Source organism: Lepidochelys olivacea, assembly GCF_965140295.1.
Source record: "Lepidochelys olivacea isolate rLepOli2 genome assembly, chromosome: 8".
NCBI lineage: Eukaryota > Metazoa > Chordata > Testudines > Cheloniidae > Lepidochelys > Lepidochelys olivacea.
In genome coordinates, this window is record NC_140418.1 from 76,826,785 (window position 1) to 76,844,699 (window position 17,915).

General features: G+C 45.1%; 2 protein-coding genes across 3 annotated transcripts in view; one reads left to right on the forward strand and one right to left on the reverse strand.

Moving 5' to 3' along the window:
• Positions 1 to 3,310, reverse strand: part of LRRC8B (leucine rich repeat containing 8 VRAC subunit B) — a 44,859-nt gene extending 41,549 nt beyond the window's left edge. For both annotated transcript variants that reach the window (XM_084637465.1, XM_084637464.1), the window contains exon 1: positions 3,217 to 3,310. The gene's annotated coding sequence lies outside the window, so the exon portion shown is untranslated. The remainder of the gene's footprint in view (positions 1 to 3,216) is intronic.
• Positions 3,311 to 3,417: 107 nt separating this feature from the next.
• KYAT3 (kynurenine aminotransferase 3) overlaps positions 3,418 to 17,915 on the forward strand; it is a 57,157-nt gene continuing 42,659 nt past the window's right edge. Inside the window, exon 1 of the mRNA XM_084637106.1 lies at positions 3,418 to 3,869. Within this exon, the coding sequence (XP_084493232.1) occupies positions 3,851 to 3,869 (19 nt within the window). The 5' untranslated portion in view covers positions 3,418 to 3,850. The remainder of the gene's footprint in view (positions 3,870 to 17,915) is intronic.

Sequence of the window (17,915 nt, forward strand, 5' to 3'; positions counted from 1 at the left end):
TTTGCCACAAATCACATATAAGAACCACTATTTAAACTAGTACCATGCCTCTGGCAGCAACTAGTATCTAACATTTTAAATAAAGGGGGAGGGGGGGACAAAGCTCCACCCATAACTCATATAACCAGCTGGGCAAGATTATATATGGTGCATAAACATTTCTTCCTAACTGTCATAAATATAAAGGGAAGGGTAAACCCCTTTGAAATCCCTCCTGGCCAGGGGAAAGCTCCTCTCACCTGTAAAGGGTTAAGAAGCTAAAGGTAACCTCACTGGCACCTGACCAAAATGACCAATGAGGAGACAAGATACTTTCAAAAGCTGGGAGGAGGGAGAGAAACAAAGGGTCTGTGTCTGTCTGTATGCTGGTCTTTGCCAGGGATAGACCAGGAATGGAGCCTTAGAACTTTTAGTAAGTAATCTAGCTAGGTATGTGTTAGATTATGATTTCTTTAAATGGCTGAGAAAAGAATTGTGCTGAATAGAATAACTATTTCTGTCTGTGTATTTTTTTGTAACTTAAGGTTTTGCCTAGAGGGGTTCTCTATGTTTTTGAATCTAATTACCCTGTAAGATATCTACCATCCTGATTTTACAGGGGGGATTTCTTTATTTCTATTTACTTCTATTTTTATTAAAAGTCTTCTTGTAAAACACTGAATGCTTTTTCATTGTTCTCAGATCCAAGGGTTTGGGTCTGTGGTCACCTATGCAAATTGGTGAGGCTTTTTATCCAACATTTCCCAGGAAAGGGGGGGTGCAAGTGTTGGGAGGATTGTTCATTGTTCTTAAGATCCAAGGGTCTGTAGTCACCTAGGCAAATTGGTGAGGCTTTTTACCAAACCTTGTCCAGGAAGTGGGGTGCAAGGTTTTGGGAAGTATTTTGGGGGGAAGGACGCGTCCAAACAGCTCTTCTCCAGTAACCAGTATTAGTTTGGTGGTGGTAGCGGCCAGTCCAAGGATAACGGGTGTAATATTTTGTACCTTGGGGAAGTTTTGACCTAAGCTGGTAAAGATAAGCTTAGGAGGTTTTTCATGCAGGTCCCCACATCTGTACCCTAGAGTTCAGAGTGGGGGAGGAACCTTGACACTAACACACATACTCAGTGCACATAATAATCATGATCATCTTTCAACTTATATCCTGAGGCTTGTACTTAAATACTGGAGGATATGGTGAATTTGCACTTTACTTTTATTCCCCCCCCCCCTTTATCTTTTTCTGAAAGATTTAAATAAACATACAAGGCCATTATACTTACAATCAGACATAGCAGCTGTGTTTGCTTTGAGGGTGTGCACATCAGGCAGGATATTAAAATATGCAAGAATCCTGCCATCAGAAAGCAGGATCCTTACCCTACCAGTTCAGTAGGAAAGGACAGAGAAGCAAGGCAGAGGCATAGCAGGATATGTACTCTCACACACGAGAGTGTAAAGGACTCAGTGTCCTCAGTTGTTGCTATAGAGCGGTGGTTCTCAAACTTTTGTATTGGTGACCTCTTTCACATAGCAAGCTTCTGAGTGGGACCCCCCCCCACCCTTATAAATTAAAAACACATTTTTATATATTTAAGACCATTATAAATGCTGGAGGAAAAGTGGGGTTTGGGGTTGAGGCTGACAGTTCGTGACCCCACGAGGGGTTCCGACCCCCAGTTTGAGAACCCCTGCTACAGAGTCATCTAGAAATTAAAATTTCTGCTCTCATTTCAGAAACAGTTTCCATAATCAGGACAGTTTAAATGACACTGTTTTAAAAGTAGGTTAAGCTATAGGGCAGTCAATTTTGACAGTTTTATCACTGTAGTGTAATTGACTTTTTAATTTTATTGTAGAACTCAAGTTCCCCATTTCTGTTCAGGAGACTGGATCAGCTTTGCTCTAGAACAGGGGTGGCCAGCCTGAGACGGAGCCAGAATTTACCAGTGTACATTGCCAAAGAGCCACAGTAATATGTTAGCAACCCCCCCGACCCATCAGCTCCCCCGCTCCCCAGTGCTCCCTCCCACTGGCAGCCCTGCCAATCAGCACCTCCCCCTCCCTCCTGATCAGCTGTTTTGTGGCATGCAGGAGGCTCTGGGGGAGAGGGGGAGCAGCGAGGGCATGGCAGGCTCAGAGGAGGGGGTGGGAAGGGGTGGAGGGGGCAGGGCCTGTGGCAGAGCCAGGGGTTGAGCAGTGAGCACCCCCGGCACATTAGAAAGTTGGCACCTGTAGCTCCAGCCCCGGAGTCGGTGCCTATTCAAGGAGCCGCATATTAACTTCTGAAGAGCCGCATGTGGCTCTGGAGCCACAGGTTGGCCACCCCTGCTCTAGAGGATAGAGGCACCACCTACCAAGTTTCATTCCACCATTGCATTTTGATATTTCAACACCATGGCTTGGAATATAAAAAGAGAAGCGGTGTTTGACTTTAGACAGGAAAGCAGCAAGCGCAAGAAGCCAAGTTTCTTTGTTTTATGTTGAACTGTTTCGCGGGAGGAAGCCCAGAGGTATTCATTCAAAATACAAGCCTGAGCTGCTTATTTCAGATCTGATCTTTTCCTACTGATCGGATGTTCAGAACCGGACTTTGGGCCCCTCTCTTTTGAGGATCAGACCCTAAGTTCACACCTGGATTTGGGGTTTGCTCATCGGTATTTCGGGGAGAGCAGAAACCAAGCCCTGAGGTAACCTGTGGGCCACTGGGTCACCAGAGGCCAGAGGCGAAGAAAGCTGAGTTATGTAAAGCAGACTAAAGCTTTGGGTTGGGCCCCAGCCACCCCACGCACCTGCAGGCAAGGTTCACAGGCGGAACAGGCTGTGCACACACGCTACGGTTCTTTGCTCGCCGAAGGATGATCTCCCGTTTGAGGGGGGCAGCCAACAGCGGCAGGTGGCCAGATCCACTGCCCCCCCCCCGCGGGGCACAGCAACATACCCAGGGCCGGCCAGAGACACTGGCCGCAACTCGCGTGCCCCCGCCCCGCACACGCAGGAGGCCGATCCCGGGAGCCCACCTCCGATGGGAGATGCCCGGGGACACCCAGCACCACACGCAGCGGGCGGGGGCAGGCCGCTCCCCAGCCTCCGGCACCGGGCGGGCAGCTCACCCCGGTGCTCCCGGCGGGCGAGCCGCCCCGGTGCCGCTCGGCTCCCCCAGCCTCACGCCGCCGCCGCCCCGGCCGCACGTCGGGGGCAGCCAGGCGTTTGCCGCGCCCACCGCCCCGCGCTTACCTGGCCGCTCCGCGTCCCCCAGGGCCCAGCCCGCCGGGCGCTCAGCCTCCCTGCCGCACGCTCGCCCCGCGAGGGACCGGCTCCAACCGGCACCTCAGGCTCCGCCCGCCTCGCTGGTCACGTTACCGCCCCTCCGCCAATGGGGGCCCGACTGGCGGAACCGCTGCCCGGGGGGGGCCCGGAGACAAAGGCGCAGAGCCTCGCCCGCCCCGCCCCGCCTTTTGTGAGAGCTGGAGGCCTCCCGCGGCGCCCGGGCCTGGCCGGCGAGATAAGCGCCCCCCCCCGGGGACCCGGCTCAGCCTGGGAGGGAGGCGGCTGTCCTCGCCTGGGCTCCCTGGGCAGGGTGGGCGCCCGAGTGCCCGGCGGAGCAAGCCCGCCCTTGGGCTCCTCTGCCGCAGCCGGGCTGGGCTCATCAGCCTGTCCCTGCCCGCGCCTCTGCCGCCCGTGCATCCGCAGTGGGGATCGCTATTAGGCTAGCACCCAAAGCCCCCAGTCAGGGTAAAGGCCCCAGGGTGCTGGCTGGGCACCCTACAAACACCTAGCACCAGAGACAGCGACTGCTCGCAAGAGCTTGAGAGCAAGATCCAGCGCCGAGGGAGACAACGGGCGATGTGAGAAACAGCTTTAAGTTCGCATGTGGTCACAGAGTCCAGGTATGTGATAGCCACGGCGGTGAAACACCACTGCCTTCACCCGTGCGTGGCTGAACTGGAGGCCGTGGCCTTCCTAGGACCTGGCCTTTGGACTCTCATATAGTCGGAGAAGTTACAGGTGGACGGGACCCATTAGGTCATCTAGTCTAGAGGTTCCCAAATGGTGATTTTAGATTTGCTGGTGTTCTGCAAAGCACTTGCTGATAGTCCGTAGACAGCTGGCTTTTCATTTCCAGCTGCTAAACTGCATTAAAGAAGTTTAAAAATACATGTTTTACCCAGTATTCCTATTCCAGGTAAAGGAATGTTGCCACAGGAATATTGTGTGTTTATTAATGGGAGGGAAGGTGGTCCAAAAGATAATATCGCTATTAAATGTGGTCCATATCAAGACAACTCCTGATCCAGTCCAACTCCCCTCTGCAGGGGCTAGTGTAGGATTATCTCCTATAATATATTCCTTGCAGATGACAAAATAATTTGCCATGGGTAACTTTTCTAATGCTTGGTTTCAGAGTAACAGCCGTGTTAGTTTGTATTCGCAAAAAGAAAATGAGTACTTGTGGCACCTTAGAGACTAACCAATTTATTTGAGCATGAGCTTTCGTGAGCTACAGCTCACTTCATCGATGAAGTGAGCTGTAGCTCACGAAAGCTCATGCTCAAATAAATTGGTTAGTCTCTAAGGTGCCACAAGTACTCATTTTCTTTTTTCTAATGCTTAGGATTGCTATCTTTCTTGCTGTGTTCTGTGGGCAAAATATCTTTACATCACAAAGATGTGATGATGTAGTATGATGCATTGATTTATTCATATGTATTTCTTATGAAGCACCTGGCACATTTGTGCATTAGAAATAATAACAATATTGCCATTCTGGAGAGTTACAATGGAGTTGTACTCAAAGTACATTTGACATCTTTACATTTCCTGCAAGCATAAGTGACCCATCAAAATCAAAGCTGGTGGTAGCAATCCTATGGGCTACTGCAGCAAGGATTTTCCTTTGTGTCCATGCAGAAACAAATGCTTTCTGAGTCACAGTAATATGATCTCTCTGTCTGTGTGGATAGCTCTTCCATGCCAATTCAAATTCCAATGGGAACCCTAGAATAAAATTAAAAGGTTCACTAATATGAACAATTCTTTATATATACACATTTATTTGAATTTCCCTCTTCACTTCCTCTTTCTATAGCTGGCAGTATAAACTTTCCTTTCAAACATGATGCAAAGAGCAACCTCCCTTCTGCCTCTGTCCATTAAAGACTGAAATTATTTTTTTCATTCCTACTTAGATTTCTGCATCTGGCTCTTATAATCTGGGACAAGAATGCTCCGGCCCCCTTCTAGTGACTCAGACAGACAGCTCAATCTATTGGCAGAATTTTTATGCCCAGCTTTCATTCTTAGCAGCTTTCTAACAGAGATTCATTTGAAACCCAATTTACAATACAGAATTACTCTTTATACCCATTCCACTATAAAAAGCCATTTATCCAACGATCAGGTTGGCTTCCAGGAAAGTGGATCTACTTTCAGAAATACTTTTTTTCCAGAAAGGCACCAAACTTTCCTTTTCTGTTCAGAGCTCGAGAGAACGGCATAAATGAAATGGCACAAACTCTAGATTTTGTGAAAATGAGCACATGCAAATCCTAAAAAGAGAATTTTGTTTTTAGTTCCAACTAAAAGAGTTATTTATAAAAATACACACTCCCTTGCAACCCAAACATTACAGCACTTAGAGCCTGAAAATAAAACAGACTCAAAACAAAAGTGAAACTGACTTCATTGTCCAAGCTGAGAGAAATACAAAATGTAAACAAACATAAGCAATTAAATGTAAATTTAAAAAAAAATATTATTTTTAATAATCTAAAATGTTATTAGTAACTTAGTTTACAAAGTTACTGTTGTTTTAAATCCACAGTATCCCTTTAACCTGTAGGGGATGGACTTTGATTATCATTACTCTGAATTCATTTAAGTGATTATTGCCAGGTCAACAAAGAAGACTGAATGGAATTGTCTGCAGTTACTGAATTCAGAACTCCTCTTAATGCCTAGTAAGCACTAGATAGCAGGCTGGCAAATTTCTTCTTTAAAAAGCAATTGCCTTTTGGCTCATGACATTGCTATCTCCTTTGCTGATTGTACCTTGATTTCCATCAGAAAGATAAAACCTCTGCTGTGTCTGTACTTTCCTGATATATGATTTAATCCATTCAGATGAAATAGAACTATTTTCCCTGCTGTAAACAAAATAAATAAAATATCTTCTTATCCTATAATTTTTTTAATTCTGCTAAATTTTAAAGCTTGAACTATATCCAGGATCTGCCACATTGTCTCATTGGCAGCAACAGGATTAGAGCCAAAAGAAGATGAGTTAATATCCTATTAAATTACAAAACTAGGAATAGTTCTGACAAACATTCTGTTGTGCTAAAAATTAAAGGAAATTTATCAGATTAAGTCATAAAACTGAATCTGATACCTCAGAAGTTGCATAACAGCCACATTAACAACTGATAGAGGTCAATCTGCTAGGTTTAGCAGTTATCTGTTCTGTTACTGACTTAACAGAAGGAATAGCATAGGGGGACCACTCAGTGCATCAATTACACCCTGGAAAAGTCAAACGGATGAAGATTAAAGGTGTCCAGAGGGAATAATTTGTTAGCCACCCACTGAAAGAATCAACATGTCTTCATTTGTGCACCTGTAGTTTTACATTTAACAGGCCATATTCATTGTGTTCATATAACTTCATGTTGCAATGGTGTTATATGAGAAATGAATTTCTCCCAACCTTCCTGGTGCAGCACTGCCTCGATAAAAGTTCTCCACACTATATACTATGCGTTGGAGATAGCTGGCTACCATATGACAATCCAAAGTGTTTCAGAGTTCACTTTCTCATAAGCCATGCCATCAGACAAAGCTTTTCTAGATTGGTGTTTGGACACTATGAAAGTAGTTACAAATCTGCCCAAATTCTGGTAAGCAATATAAATTTCAAATACTATACTCTGTATGACCAATGTGAGACAAACATCTACCCTGATCCCTTCAGTTTCACATTTTTGAGAACACTGGGGACATAAAAAAAGACAGGAGCTATGACATACATAAGTGTCCCAATATGCGTTAGAGCAGTGATTCTCACACTTTTTTTTTCGTTGACCACTTGAAAATTGCTGAGGGTCTTGGCGGACCACTTCACGATCTTTCCAAATGTTGTTTGTACCATTAGCTAACTGTTGTAAAGCACTTTGGATAAAAGTGCTATATAATTTTTTTTTTAATAATAATAAACTGTTTTTGTTCTACAAATAAAAGCACACAACTCATATTTTAAATATCAGTAGTCTTACCTTTCTAATGCGATGGATGCGCCCTCTCTCCCCCCCTGCGGTGGGGAAGGAGCAGGGGGTCTCTCCCTCTCTCTCCTGCTGCAGCAGCCCCCGAGCTGGGGCTGGGAAGGAGGGGGGTATCTGCCTCACCACAGCAGCCACAGAACTGAGGCTGGTAAGGAGGGCTGTCTCTCCCTGGCAGCCACAGCCCTGGAGCTGGGGAAAGTCGCCTTTTTCGCTGGCCGCCGCAGTCCTGCGTGTCCCAAATTCCCCCCACCCCCTCTTCTCACCCCATTGCCCTCTCCCACCTACTCCCACTTCCCCCCAAGGCCACCACCTCACCTTACATGTGTGTCTTCTCCAGAGTCCAGGTACCTAATTAGTGGAGCCATGCCTGTGCGGCTTCACTAATTAGGTGGGTGGCCCTTCATTCTCTTGTGTGCGGCTGCCCAGGCGCGCACCTTAGAGGGAACTATCCGCAAACCACCTGAATGGAGCTCGCAGACCACAGTTTGAGAACCTCTGTTTTAGAGAAAAGCCATCCACTGCTCAGGTTTCTGGTTCTCTGAACCTATTGCAAACTGTTGCTAACTGAGCTTTCTCCACAGTGCCAGAGAGATCAATATGTGGCTCCCCATACCCTTATTAACTGTGCAGAGTTGCAGGAACAATAATATCTTGGCTGACCATTCCTTTGGCAGCAACTATCTGCAATTTGAGGGCTAGTCTATGTGGTGAGTTTAAACTGGATTACTGACCCATCTGTTTACCTTTGTGCCCTCCCCTACCACAATGTCACCTTCCCTGTTTAAAAGCTGGTGCAGGGCCAGATTTTACCCATTTCCTTCTGGATTGGAGTGTTTTAGCATTGAGGAAGTACTAGTCCAGAAGGCTCACAACGGGCTTCACCATTTAGACCTGTGCAGAGACCTTGGATCTCATCACCATCTGGAGTGAAGTATCAGTGTAGAAAGTTCACGTGGAAGCCACAGGAATAAAGATCTGTTTGTAGACATTGCAAAGCAGAGGTCCATGTTTGGGATGCCGACTAGTGCTGGTTAAAGAGCAAGAAATCAGGAGGACCTACATTTAAACTGGGGATGAAAGGAAAAAAAAAATCCAGCAGTAGACATGTGACCTGTTCATTTTGTGAGGAACTGGACAGGATTTTGCACAACTACACACCATCCAACCCAGAAAGGTTGTGGTTGCTGCTGTCCACTCCTCCCTCTTGCCCCAAGGACAACCAGCAAGAATGACTGGATGATGAAAAGGCCAATAAGGAGCTGTCCCATGAGAACTGGGTTCTCTTTGGGACTCAGGACCCAGATGCCAGCCAGGTTGAAAGACAACGCGGTACCTGCCATGCTAGCTTCTGTTCCAGATGATGCAGCCATTTTAGGCATAAGATCCTGAGTCTCCAGCCCCCACCTCCCTCCCTCCTACGGCCCACACTGTCTGTTCTGTCCCCAATACACATTTCCAAGGTGGCAGCTCCCCTGCCCAGGCAACTGGCCTCTGTCACATGCTAAAAACCTGACCATCAACCATTTTCAGGCCCACACAACAAAGGACACATGCCCATCTACCTATTTTCCTTTCCCCTCTCCTCATCTCTCCTGCCCAGTGAAACCCCTTCTCAACCACCATTCACCATCTCTAAATGGCAGCCAGTACATGATGCAGCCGCAGCCCCTATCCTGTCCCTCGGCATCTGCTTTGTGGCACAGGCCTCTGGCCGTGTCACCATCCGGTTTTCCCCACTTCCGGGACTGCTCCAACAAGAGTCCAGATACTCCTCGCTGCAGCTTGGCAGTCCACAGCTGGGTTGCTCTTTCAGCAGCTAGTGGGGAGTGGGGGCCCGCCCAGGCCCACCAACTACTTTGAGCCTTGGCCCAGGAACGCTGTAAACAGCAGCATCCTGCTGCCTCTCCTTCCAGCTCACTGTCTCTATTCCTTCAACCACTTTCCCACAGCCTCAGTTCCTTCTGCTCCTGTCTCTGGCTTCAGCTCCTTTGCCCTCTTCCCAGGGCCTCGAGCCTGTAAATCCTGGCAGCCCATCAGGAGCTCTCCCTACCTCTCCGGAGCAAGCACCTGCCCTTCCCCAGGTGATGATCTCTCTGTAGCCCTCTGGGAAGCCCTGCAGCAGACTAACTCGCCCCTTCACATACACATATGGACATTGTATGATCATAAAGATACAAAAACTATTGCTCCCTGCTCAGGTATAAATGCCTATAACACGCATTATTACAGGAAAAGAACTGACAATTATTGCAGAACCTATCTATTTTTCTCTACACTTTCTCCATGTCTGCAGGGGAGAAAAAGGAAAATCTAAGTCTGATGACATGATGCTCTTTTTTACAACCACTGTTGCAATGCAATGAATGTGGGAGGCTCTAAAACAGTGAGGAATATGGATGTAGCGAGGGGGCGTGGCCTCCCTCACCCACCCCCTGATGGGTGGAAACAGAAGGGTGGGACAGGAACTGGAATTATAAAGGGCGGGCCCTTAAGCTCAGTTGAGCCAGAGCTGCTGGAGGAGAAGAACATCTCCCACTTGCTGGACCTTGAGCCATTACAGCACCAAAGCCCTAACTGTTTGGTGCCCTGTCCTGCCTGAGGGCCAGGGCCCGGGCCCCTAGACTCTTTTTGCTGCTCTGCCCTGATTGCAGGCCAGAGCTTCCTAACCAGTTGGGGCCCCGCCCTGCCTGAGGGCCTGGGGCTCTGAGACTCTTTTGCTGCTCTGCCCCAACTGTGGGTTAGGTCTACCTACCTGTTTCGTTCTCTGCCCTGCTGAAGGGCTTGAGCTGCCAGAGCTAATTCCCCCTGAATTTGACCACTACAGAGGCAGCATAGCGAGGGGATGGGGCCTCTCTCCCAGATGGTCAGGGAGGGACGACCCCAACCTCCTACAATGGACTATTACTGAATGCAGTGAAAACAAAATGCATGTACATTGATGCAAAACAAAAACAGGATGCAAGTGGACATTACGATCAATGGACAAGATATAGAGGCAGAAAATAATTTAATTATCTGGGCTCATATACAGTGTATCCAACCAAGGAGGTTATTCCAAAGAAATCAGAAGATGACTAGGGATGGCATGCTCAGCAGTGGCCTCTCTTAAGAAAGTGTGGGAAAACTATGGCATCTTGAAATGTATGAAGGTGTGATTGGTGAACAGCCTAATTTTTCTGTAGTGATTTCTGGGTATGAATCCTGGGAAGTTAATGCTGGTGAAAAGAAGAAAATTGAAGCTTTTGAGATGTGGTGCTGGTAAAGACTCTTGCATACCTCCTGATGAATAAAAAAGACAAATGCCTATTTTAGAAATAGTATTGGAGAGAAGCAGACTCCTATGTCAGAATCAACAGATGCAAACTTATGTACACTGGTCACATTAGCTGTAGAGATAACAATAACCTTGAGAAAGGTCAGCTTCTGAGTGCTCAACGTTAGTGATGGATTGTGAAGGCTTCTGAAATTCTGTTATGATTTTACCGATATTCAGACATGAATACATGGATTTACTTTAGACTAAGAAATTGCTAATTTTTGTCTGGACATGATGGGGGATAGCAGTATGGTCATTTCTTCCAGTATAGCTTGCAACTCCCGTCCACTCCTGCAGTGCTTCTGGGGGGGAACATCTTTGTGAATTACTTCACAGTGTATCTCGCTGGTCTGCCCTTCACCTTTTTGAATAAAGCCATTCTCTGCCTCCTTGTCTCCCACCTCAGTATAATGTCACTGAAAGTCAGGACAGTCTAAAAAGGGATGTAGAGTGGATTACTATCCATCTCACCCCCAGATGCCCCTCATTAACTCTTCTGACACCGTATAAGCACTACCAAGGCACAACAAAACTGCAGAGCCAGACCAGGAACATAATTCCCACCACTACCACCCCAGTCTCCAAAGCACAACAGACAAAAATCACAGTGCACCCAGTACCTCCTGAAACACAGACCACTTACCAGCTTTGAGGTTCCACCAAGACTGGGAAGAATCTCACAGATGTGTGTATATATGTGCAAAATAAGCAAATGTGTATTTTTCATATTCCCACAGCCACGGCACCTGCAATGGCTACACCTCAAAGACAGTGCTTCTATCAACAACTAAGTGGCTGGCCAATCTCAGGGCGTGAAAATGGAAAACTCAGGATTAAATGTTTTCAGACCTCACTGCAGAGTCCCAAAGAAAAACTAAAATAGTGGAGAGAGGGAGGCAGTATTTGAGGACAAAGAAGGAATAAGATAGGGAGATCTCCCCAGAGACTGTGGCAGTGGCCAAGGACAGAGTTGCAGATGCCAGGGAAAGCATCACAATGGCCAAATAAAGTATGAAAAAAGGCAGGGAGGTGCAAAGGCAACTCATGGATGCAATACTAAGCCAAGATGCTGTTTCAATGCATGTTGCTATTAGGGGGGCAGGCACTTCAGTCCTGTAAACTGGGAACCAAATATGTTCTTTAATTCCTGGATAATACTCCTGCTGTACACTCTTCCCCCGCCGCCCCCCAATACTCTCAGAGGCCATTCTCTTCACAGAGCCAACCTCTGGGCATAGAGAACAGTGGCAGCTGGGAGCCCAGTTGTTTTGAGCCTTCCAACATTCCTGCTAACTTCAAGCCATACTCCAGAAGTCCCGTGAACAAGAATAAGCAGAGGCAAAGCATATACTTGTCTGTGACAAAATAAGAACAATAGGCATCCCTGAAAACATTGACCCATCTGTTTCTATTTTCTACGGATTGCCTTGCTAGCTGCTCAAACTACTGAGCAAGTCTCTGCACCTCAGCCTCCCACCCATCATCAAGGCTTTTTCCTTTACTGACAAATATGGTGCAAAACACAATATGTTGATTTAATACTCCTGATGCTGGAGGAGCTTGTTGCCATATCATCTGCTGAGTGGTGCAATGGGTGAAGACCAAAGCTGAAAGTTTGAGTGCTGAAATACAGCCCAAGTAGCCTTTGCCTATTAGCAGTTGCCAGCATAAGTGGCGTGGAGCACTGTTGGGTCCATGATGGCCAACAACAGCAATTCAAAAAAGGGCGCTAGCCCACCCAGAAAGGCAGCGTGGGCAAAGAAAGTGGGATTTTTAAAAAATTTTTGAACCCGCCTGGCTTTTGCTTTGCATCCTACAATTCACAAGGAAAAAAAATAAATCCTAGGATGCAGGCTGAGATACTGTCTGACAACGCCACACGCTTGGCAGGCAGTAAAGCCACCACTTTGTATATACAGGATGCAAATTAAAAGATGGAACAGGTGTTTCATTTGCATGCTATTGGTGTGGCTTGCATACTGTGTGTTACCTTATGTGCACTCCCCCCACACCATAGACAAGCCCTGAGCCAATCCTCTTGAATGAAGAATTTGCCTGCTAGATAACTTCTTCTTATGATCACCACATGCATCTCTGACAAAGCTATTGGTAGCCATGTTTTTTCTGGCCTGGTTTCTGCTTCTCCCCATCCCATTTTCTGACACAGAAGACAACAGCTGCATGGTCTGGCTGAAGCAATATAAAATCATCTGATCATCCTGAGAGGCCCATGGAGCCCTTCTGACAACTGTAATCTATAAAATACCATTGATGTTTCTACTAGGGCCACTGGCTCTGATCTGAAGCATCTTGAAATGTGGCACCTCAACACTATAGGTTCACAAATACTTTAATTACAATTCTTTGGGCTTTCCCAGTTGGTATATTCAGGAAGTCTGATACTATTCAATTGCTTCTTGCACTTACTAAAGTTTCTGTGTCTCCTTTTGTAATTCCTGAAATTGCATATTACATAGATTCTGATTTAAACCTATCTTGAAAGGATATTTTAGAGCAACACTGACCTCTGTTGGATATATAGCAGCTTACAACTGAATCCACATGTGGATGGACCTGCCAAACTCTTGTGGCACTATATACGCAAACAAGAAATTCTGCCAATAGCTTTTAGAACAACATCAAGCTTGCATAAGGATTCTTAATTAGTTCATCTAAGGATTGTGGCAAGCAGAAAAGTTTTATCCAGCATCTGTTGGTTGGGAAGATCAATGTAGTCTCTGCTTGCATGATGACAATCCCAGAGCCTTGAATATTACAGACTAAAATCAAATAGTCCAGATTCTCACCATTGAATTGGCTAACTTGCACAGTTTGAAATTCTGAGACTCCAAAGCCGAGGCATATTAATCCTGTGCCTTAATTCCAGTCATGTGGAAAAGAAGAGACCAGAGCAGCCCTGGTAATATGGAAGCAGCCAATATTGGGCACATGGGGCCAGGATGATCAGCTGCTGCTTTGTTAGTTGCAATGCAATGAGAAATGTAAGGCTTGTCTACAGAAGGATATCCAAGAAAATTAATTTGAACTAAGGCCTGGTTTACAGTAAAAGTTAAGCCACCCTAACTACGTAGCTCAGGGGTGTGAAAAATCCACCCCCCTGATTGGCGCAGTTAAGCTGCCCTAACCCCCCCCAGTGTATACAGTACTAGGCTTGGTCTACACTACAGAGTTAGATTGACGTAAGGCAGCTTACGTCGACCTAATTATGTCAGTGTACACACTACAGCCTTGCTCCTGACGATGTAAGTGCCTTACGACACCAACATAATAACTCCACCTCCACGAGAGGCATAGGGCTTATGTCGGTGTATTTAGGGTGATGCAGTGTCCGTGTAGACACTGCAAGTTATTTACATCAGCCATTGGCTGTCATTCTTGTCAATTTCACGGCTCTGGCGGGGAGCTGAGAGCCCAGGGGAACGGGATATTGCGGGTGTGTGTGTGTGTGTGTGGGGAGCCAGCTCCCAGTGGGGAGCCGTGTGTGAAGCTGAGAGCCTCTTAAGTCGGGTAAAGCACTCCTGGTGAGGACGAGCACCACAATTACTGTGATGGTTGTAAGTCGACCTAACATAGGTCAACTTAAGTTTGTAGTGTAGACATGCCCCTACGTCAATGGAAGAATTCTTTCGTTGACCTACTGACCATCTCTCAGGGAGGTGGAGACCCCTCCCATCAGCACTAGTAGTATCTACACTGAAGCACTACAGGAGTGCAACTGCAGCAGTGGAGCTGTGCGGCAGTAGCATTTCAAGAATAGATAAGACCTAAAGGTCTGAATTTGAAGTGGATTAATTAAACCACATTAAATCCCTGTGTGGACTGTTATTCAGAATTAAAGTGGCCTTAATTCAGTTTATCTTAATTCACTTTGGAAGTGAACTGTGAGGTATGAACAGAAAGACAGCCCAAATTTGGAACATCCTGCTTAATGCAGGGCTTTTGAGAGGTGTGTATTTTCCTTTTCCTTCTCCACTCTGTGTTGTTTCCCATATTCGATGACTGTTTGTGACGAAGTGAATGCAAACAAGATAGCAGTAGCAGCAAGACAGCATCATTTTCTGCCCTTTTAAAGGGCAGAGGCCCTGAAAAATATAAATGACTCTATAACATACATGGTACTTGGTAAGGACACCTCTATGCATCTGTAGTTTGACGGTGCTTTTTATAGATATAGTCTATATCAATTTTTAATTCCTCTTTAGTGACAAGTGGAACCATATAACAGATAAAGTTAAGTCAGTGTTTAAAACTGCCTCCAACCCTGGCAAGGTGGGTGAGATAATATCTTTTAATGGACCAACTTCACGCTTGTCCCAGCCTTGTTTCGCTCATGAACAGAAGTTGGTCCAAATAAAGATATTACCTCACCCATCTTGTTTCTCTAATATCCCGGGACCGTTATGATTACAGCTATATTGCATCCAACCCTGATAAGCTTTGGATTTCCTTTGTAGGATGCATATATTGGGCACCATGGCAAAAGGTTACATTCCCTTCAAAGAGATTAAGCACTGTTTATGCAGTTTGTGACTCATAAAGTAGCCAAAAACAATGGTACAGTATATTCAATAACTGGGTCCTATATTTCCTGCCTGGCCATCTGTTCCAGCCTGCTGGTAATAACCAGAGTATCTGTCATTTTAAATGACATTTTGACAGAAACCGTCACATCCAGATGCATCTTCCTGTATTCAAATCACACTCTTGTTAGAATAGTGTGTTGTGGCCATCAAAGCTCTTTGTCAGAGGTTGCAATTACATACTAATAACAGAGAAAGAGTGAGAGAGAGAGAATGTGTGTGTGTGTGTGTGTGTGTGTGTGTCGGGGGGTTAATCTACAAGATGAGTAGGATCTTAGGATTGTACCATGACTCAAACTGCCCTTTAGGTGGAGGAATATACTGATTTGGGCCCCATTTCAGTGAAGTATATGCTTAAATCCCATTTAAGTTAATGGGACTTAAGCACGTAATTAAGCACTTTGTTGAATAGGATACATGTAAGCATATGCTTAAATGCTTTGCTGAATCAAGGCTGTGGCTGGGTTTCAAACCGTCTATGTTTACACACTTCAGTAAGCATTAGTCTCACTCTGGTTCAACAGTAAAAAGTGCCAGCTCTATCAAAAACATGGAAGTAACTTTAATTTTGGCTTAATTGTTCCTTTGTTACCTTTGCTTTGCTGTCTTGGTAAAAGGATACCAGGAGCTTTTCTTAGGGCCTAAAGCAGGGGTAGGCAACCTATGGCACGTGTGCCAAAGGCGGCACGTGAGCTGATTTTCAGTGGCACTCACACTGCCCGGGTCCTGGCCACCGGTCGGGGGGGCTCTGCATTTTAATTTAATTTTAAATGAAGCTTCTTAAACATTTAAAAAACCTTATTTACTTTACATACAACAATAGTTTAGTTATATATTATAGACTTCTAGAAAGAAACCTTCTAAAAATGTTAAAATTTATTACTGGCACTCAAAACCTTAAATTAGAGTGAATAAATGAAGACTCGGCACACCACTTCTGAAAGGTTGCCAACCCCTCGCCTAAAGTGTACTGTCCTCCAAATAATGTGACTCCCATGCAGCATCTTGGAGGGGGCTTTTTAGAAATATTCTTTACACTTTAGTGGTTTAAAAATAATTACTTGAATCCTCCCAACTGAGTATTATGTCAGAAAGAGGATTTCTACTTCAAAGATGTGTGTGTAGGGTGGGCGGGGGGAGTGGGGAGGAGAGTGATAGGAGAAGCAGCAGGTACTGATATATTTTCAAAATAATACACAAAGCCTGTCAATACAATAGAGCTTGGCCCAAAGTGCAGTGTTTGGGTCTGGCCCTCTCTCTAATAATAATACAATACAATGTTATCTGTATATCATCTTTGATATAAACTATTTCACAGCAAAACACTTTGAGTTAAATAACAGTTATAAAGTTAAAATAGATAAATAACAGAGGAAAAGAGAAATTAAAGATGTATAAGCAAGGGAGAAGACAGATGAAGAGAGGTGCAGATGCTGCAACAACTTGGCTTTTTTGCCAAGTGTGGTGTGATTGTGTGTAGAGCCCTGCAAATCTGCAGATATCCACTTTAGAGCTTGATGGAGTTTAGAGAACTGATACTTGAGGGTATAAAAAAAAAAGAAGCTGGACTAGGCAAGGCAGGAAGAGATGAAGGCCTGGATGAGGATTTCAGCAGACTTAGACCTGAGGCAGTGGTATACATAAGCCATATTTTAGGGAGGTGATGGCAATTGAAAGGAAAGAAAATTGAAAGGAAATTCAGCAGTGCTGATGCCATGGTTACAGTCTGAATTTGGGAAGGAGAGAGATGAATGAACCATAAAAGGACACTCTTCTTTCCCATTAATATCATGATAATCTTTGAGACAGTTACCTCAGGATCATGAAGCTTACTTAGTCAAGACAAAAAGAAAAGGAGTAACAAATTTATTTGAGCATAAGCTTTTGTGAGCTACAGCTCACTTCATCGGATGCTGTCGCTCACGAAAGCTTATGCTCAAATAAATTTGTTAGTCTCTAAGGTGCCACAAGTACTCCTTTTCTTTTTGCGAATACAGACTAACGTGGCTGCTACTCTGAAATTAGTCAAGACAGATAAAGAAGTGGAATAGAAAGAAGACACTGAAGTTGTCAAAAGACTGAGTAAAAGTGGTACCTATTATTAAGAGGCAGAGTAGTTGACAGCTCTGAAAGCTGCATTGAGGTTAAGGTGGATGAAAGAAGAAAGAAAGAAGTTAGCTACATAGAGGAGAGTAGTTTCTGTGCTGTGGCCAGAGGAAAACCCACATTGACAACAATTAAGGATCTTGTGTGGAAAGACAGTGAGAAAGATAAGAAATAAAGACATTTTGAAGGAGTGTACTGAGAAAGAGAAGGTTTGAAATAGAGCAGCAATTCAAAAGCCAGGATCAAAGAAGTGTTCTGAGTAATGAGAGGAAAAGGAAATACAAACAAGTATGGTATACTGTAGCATAGGCAGTGATTTTTCTAAACATGATGTTTTCCACAGTCATCAACTGCTCTGTAAATCCTGGTGAAGGATGAGGATTACTCTCCACTACTCCAAAACACTTCAATAGGCTTTTCATCTGGAGATCCCAGCACATTGTTGTCATTTGCTAACACTGGTGTCTTTGTCAGATTTACCAAGACAACTTCTAATGCAGCCTCTAACCACGCCAGGCTCAGAAAGGGGAATTTTCCTTCTCTTAGTAACTTTCAACACAAAACAAATATTTGTTGACTATGGCAGCCCTGCAGGTCCAGAAGGCTGCACATGACACTTTAGAAGAGCTTGATCAT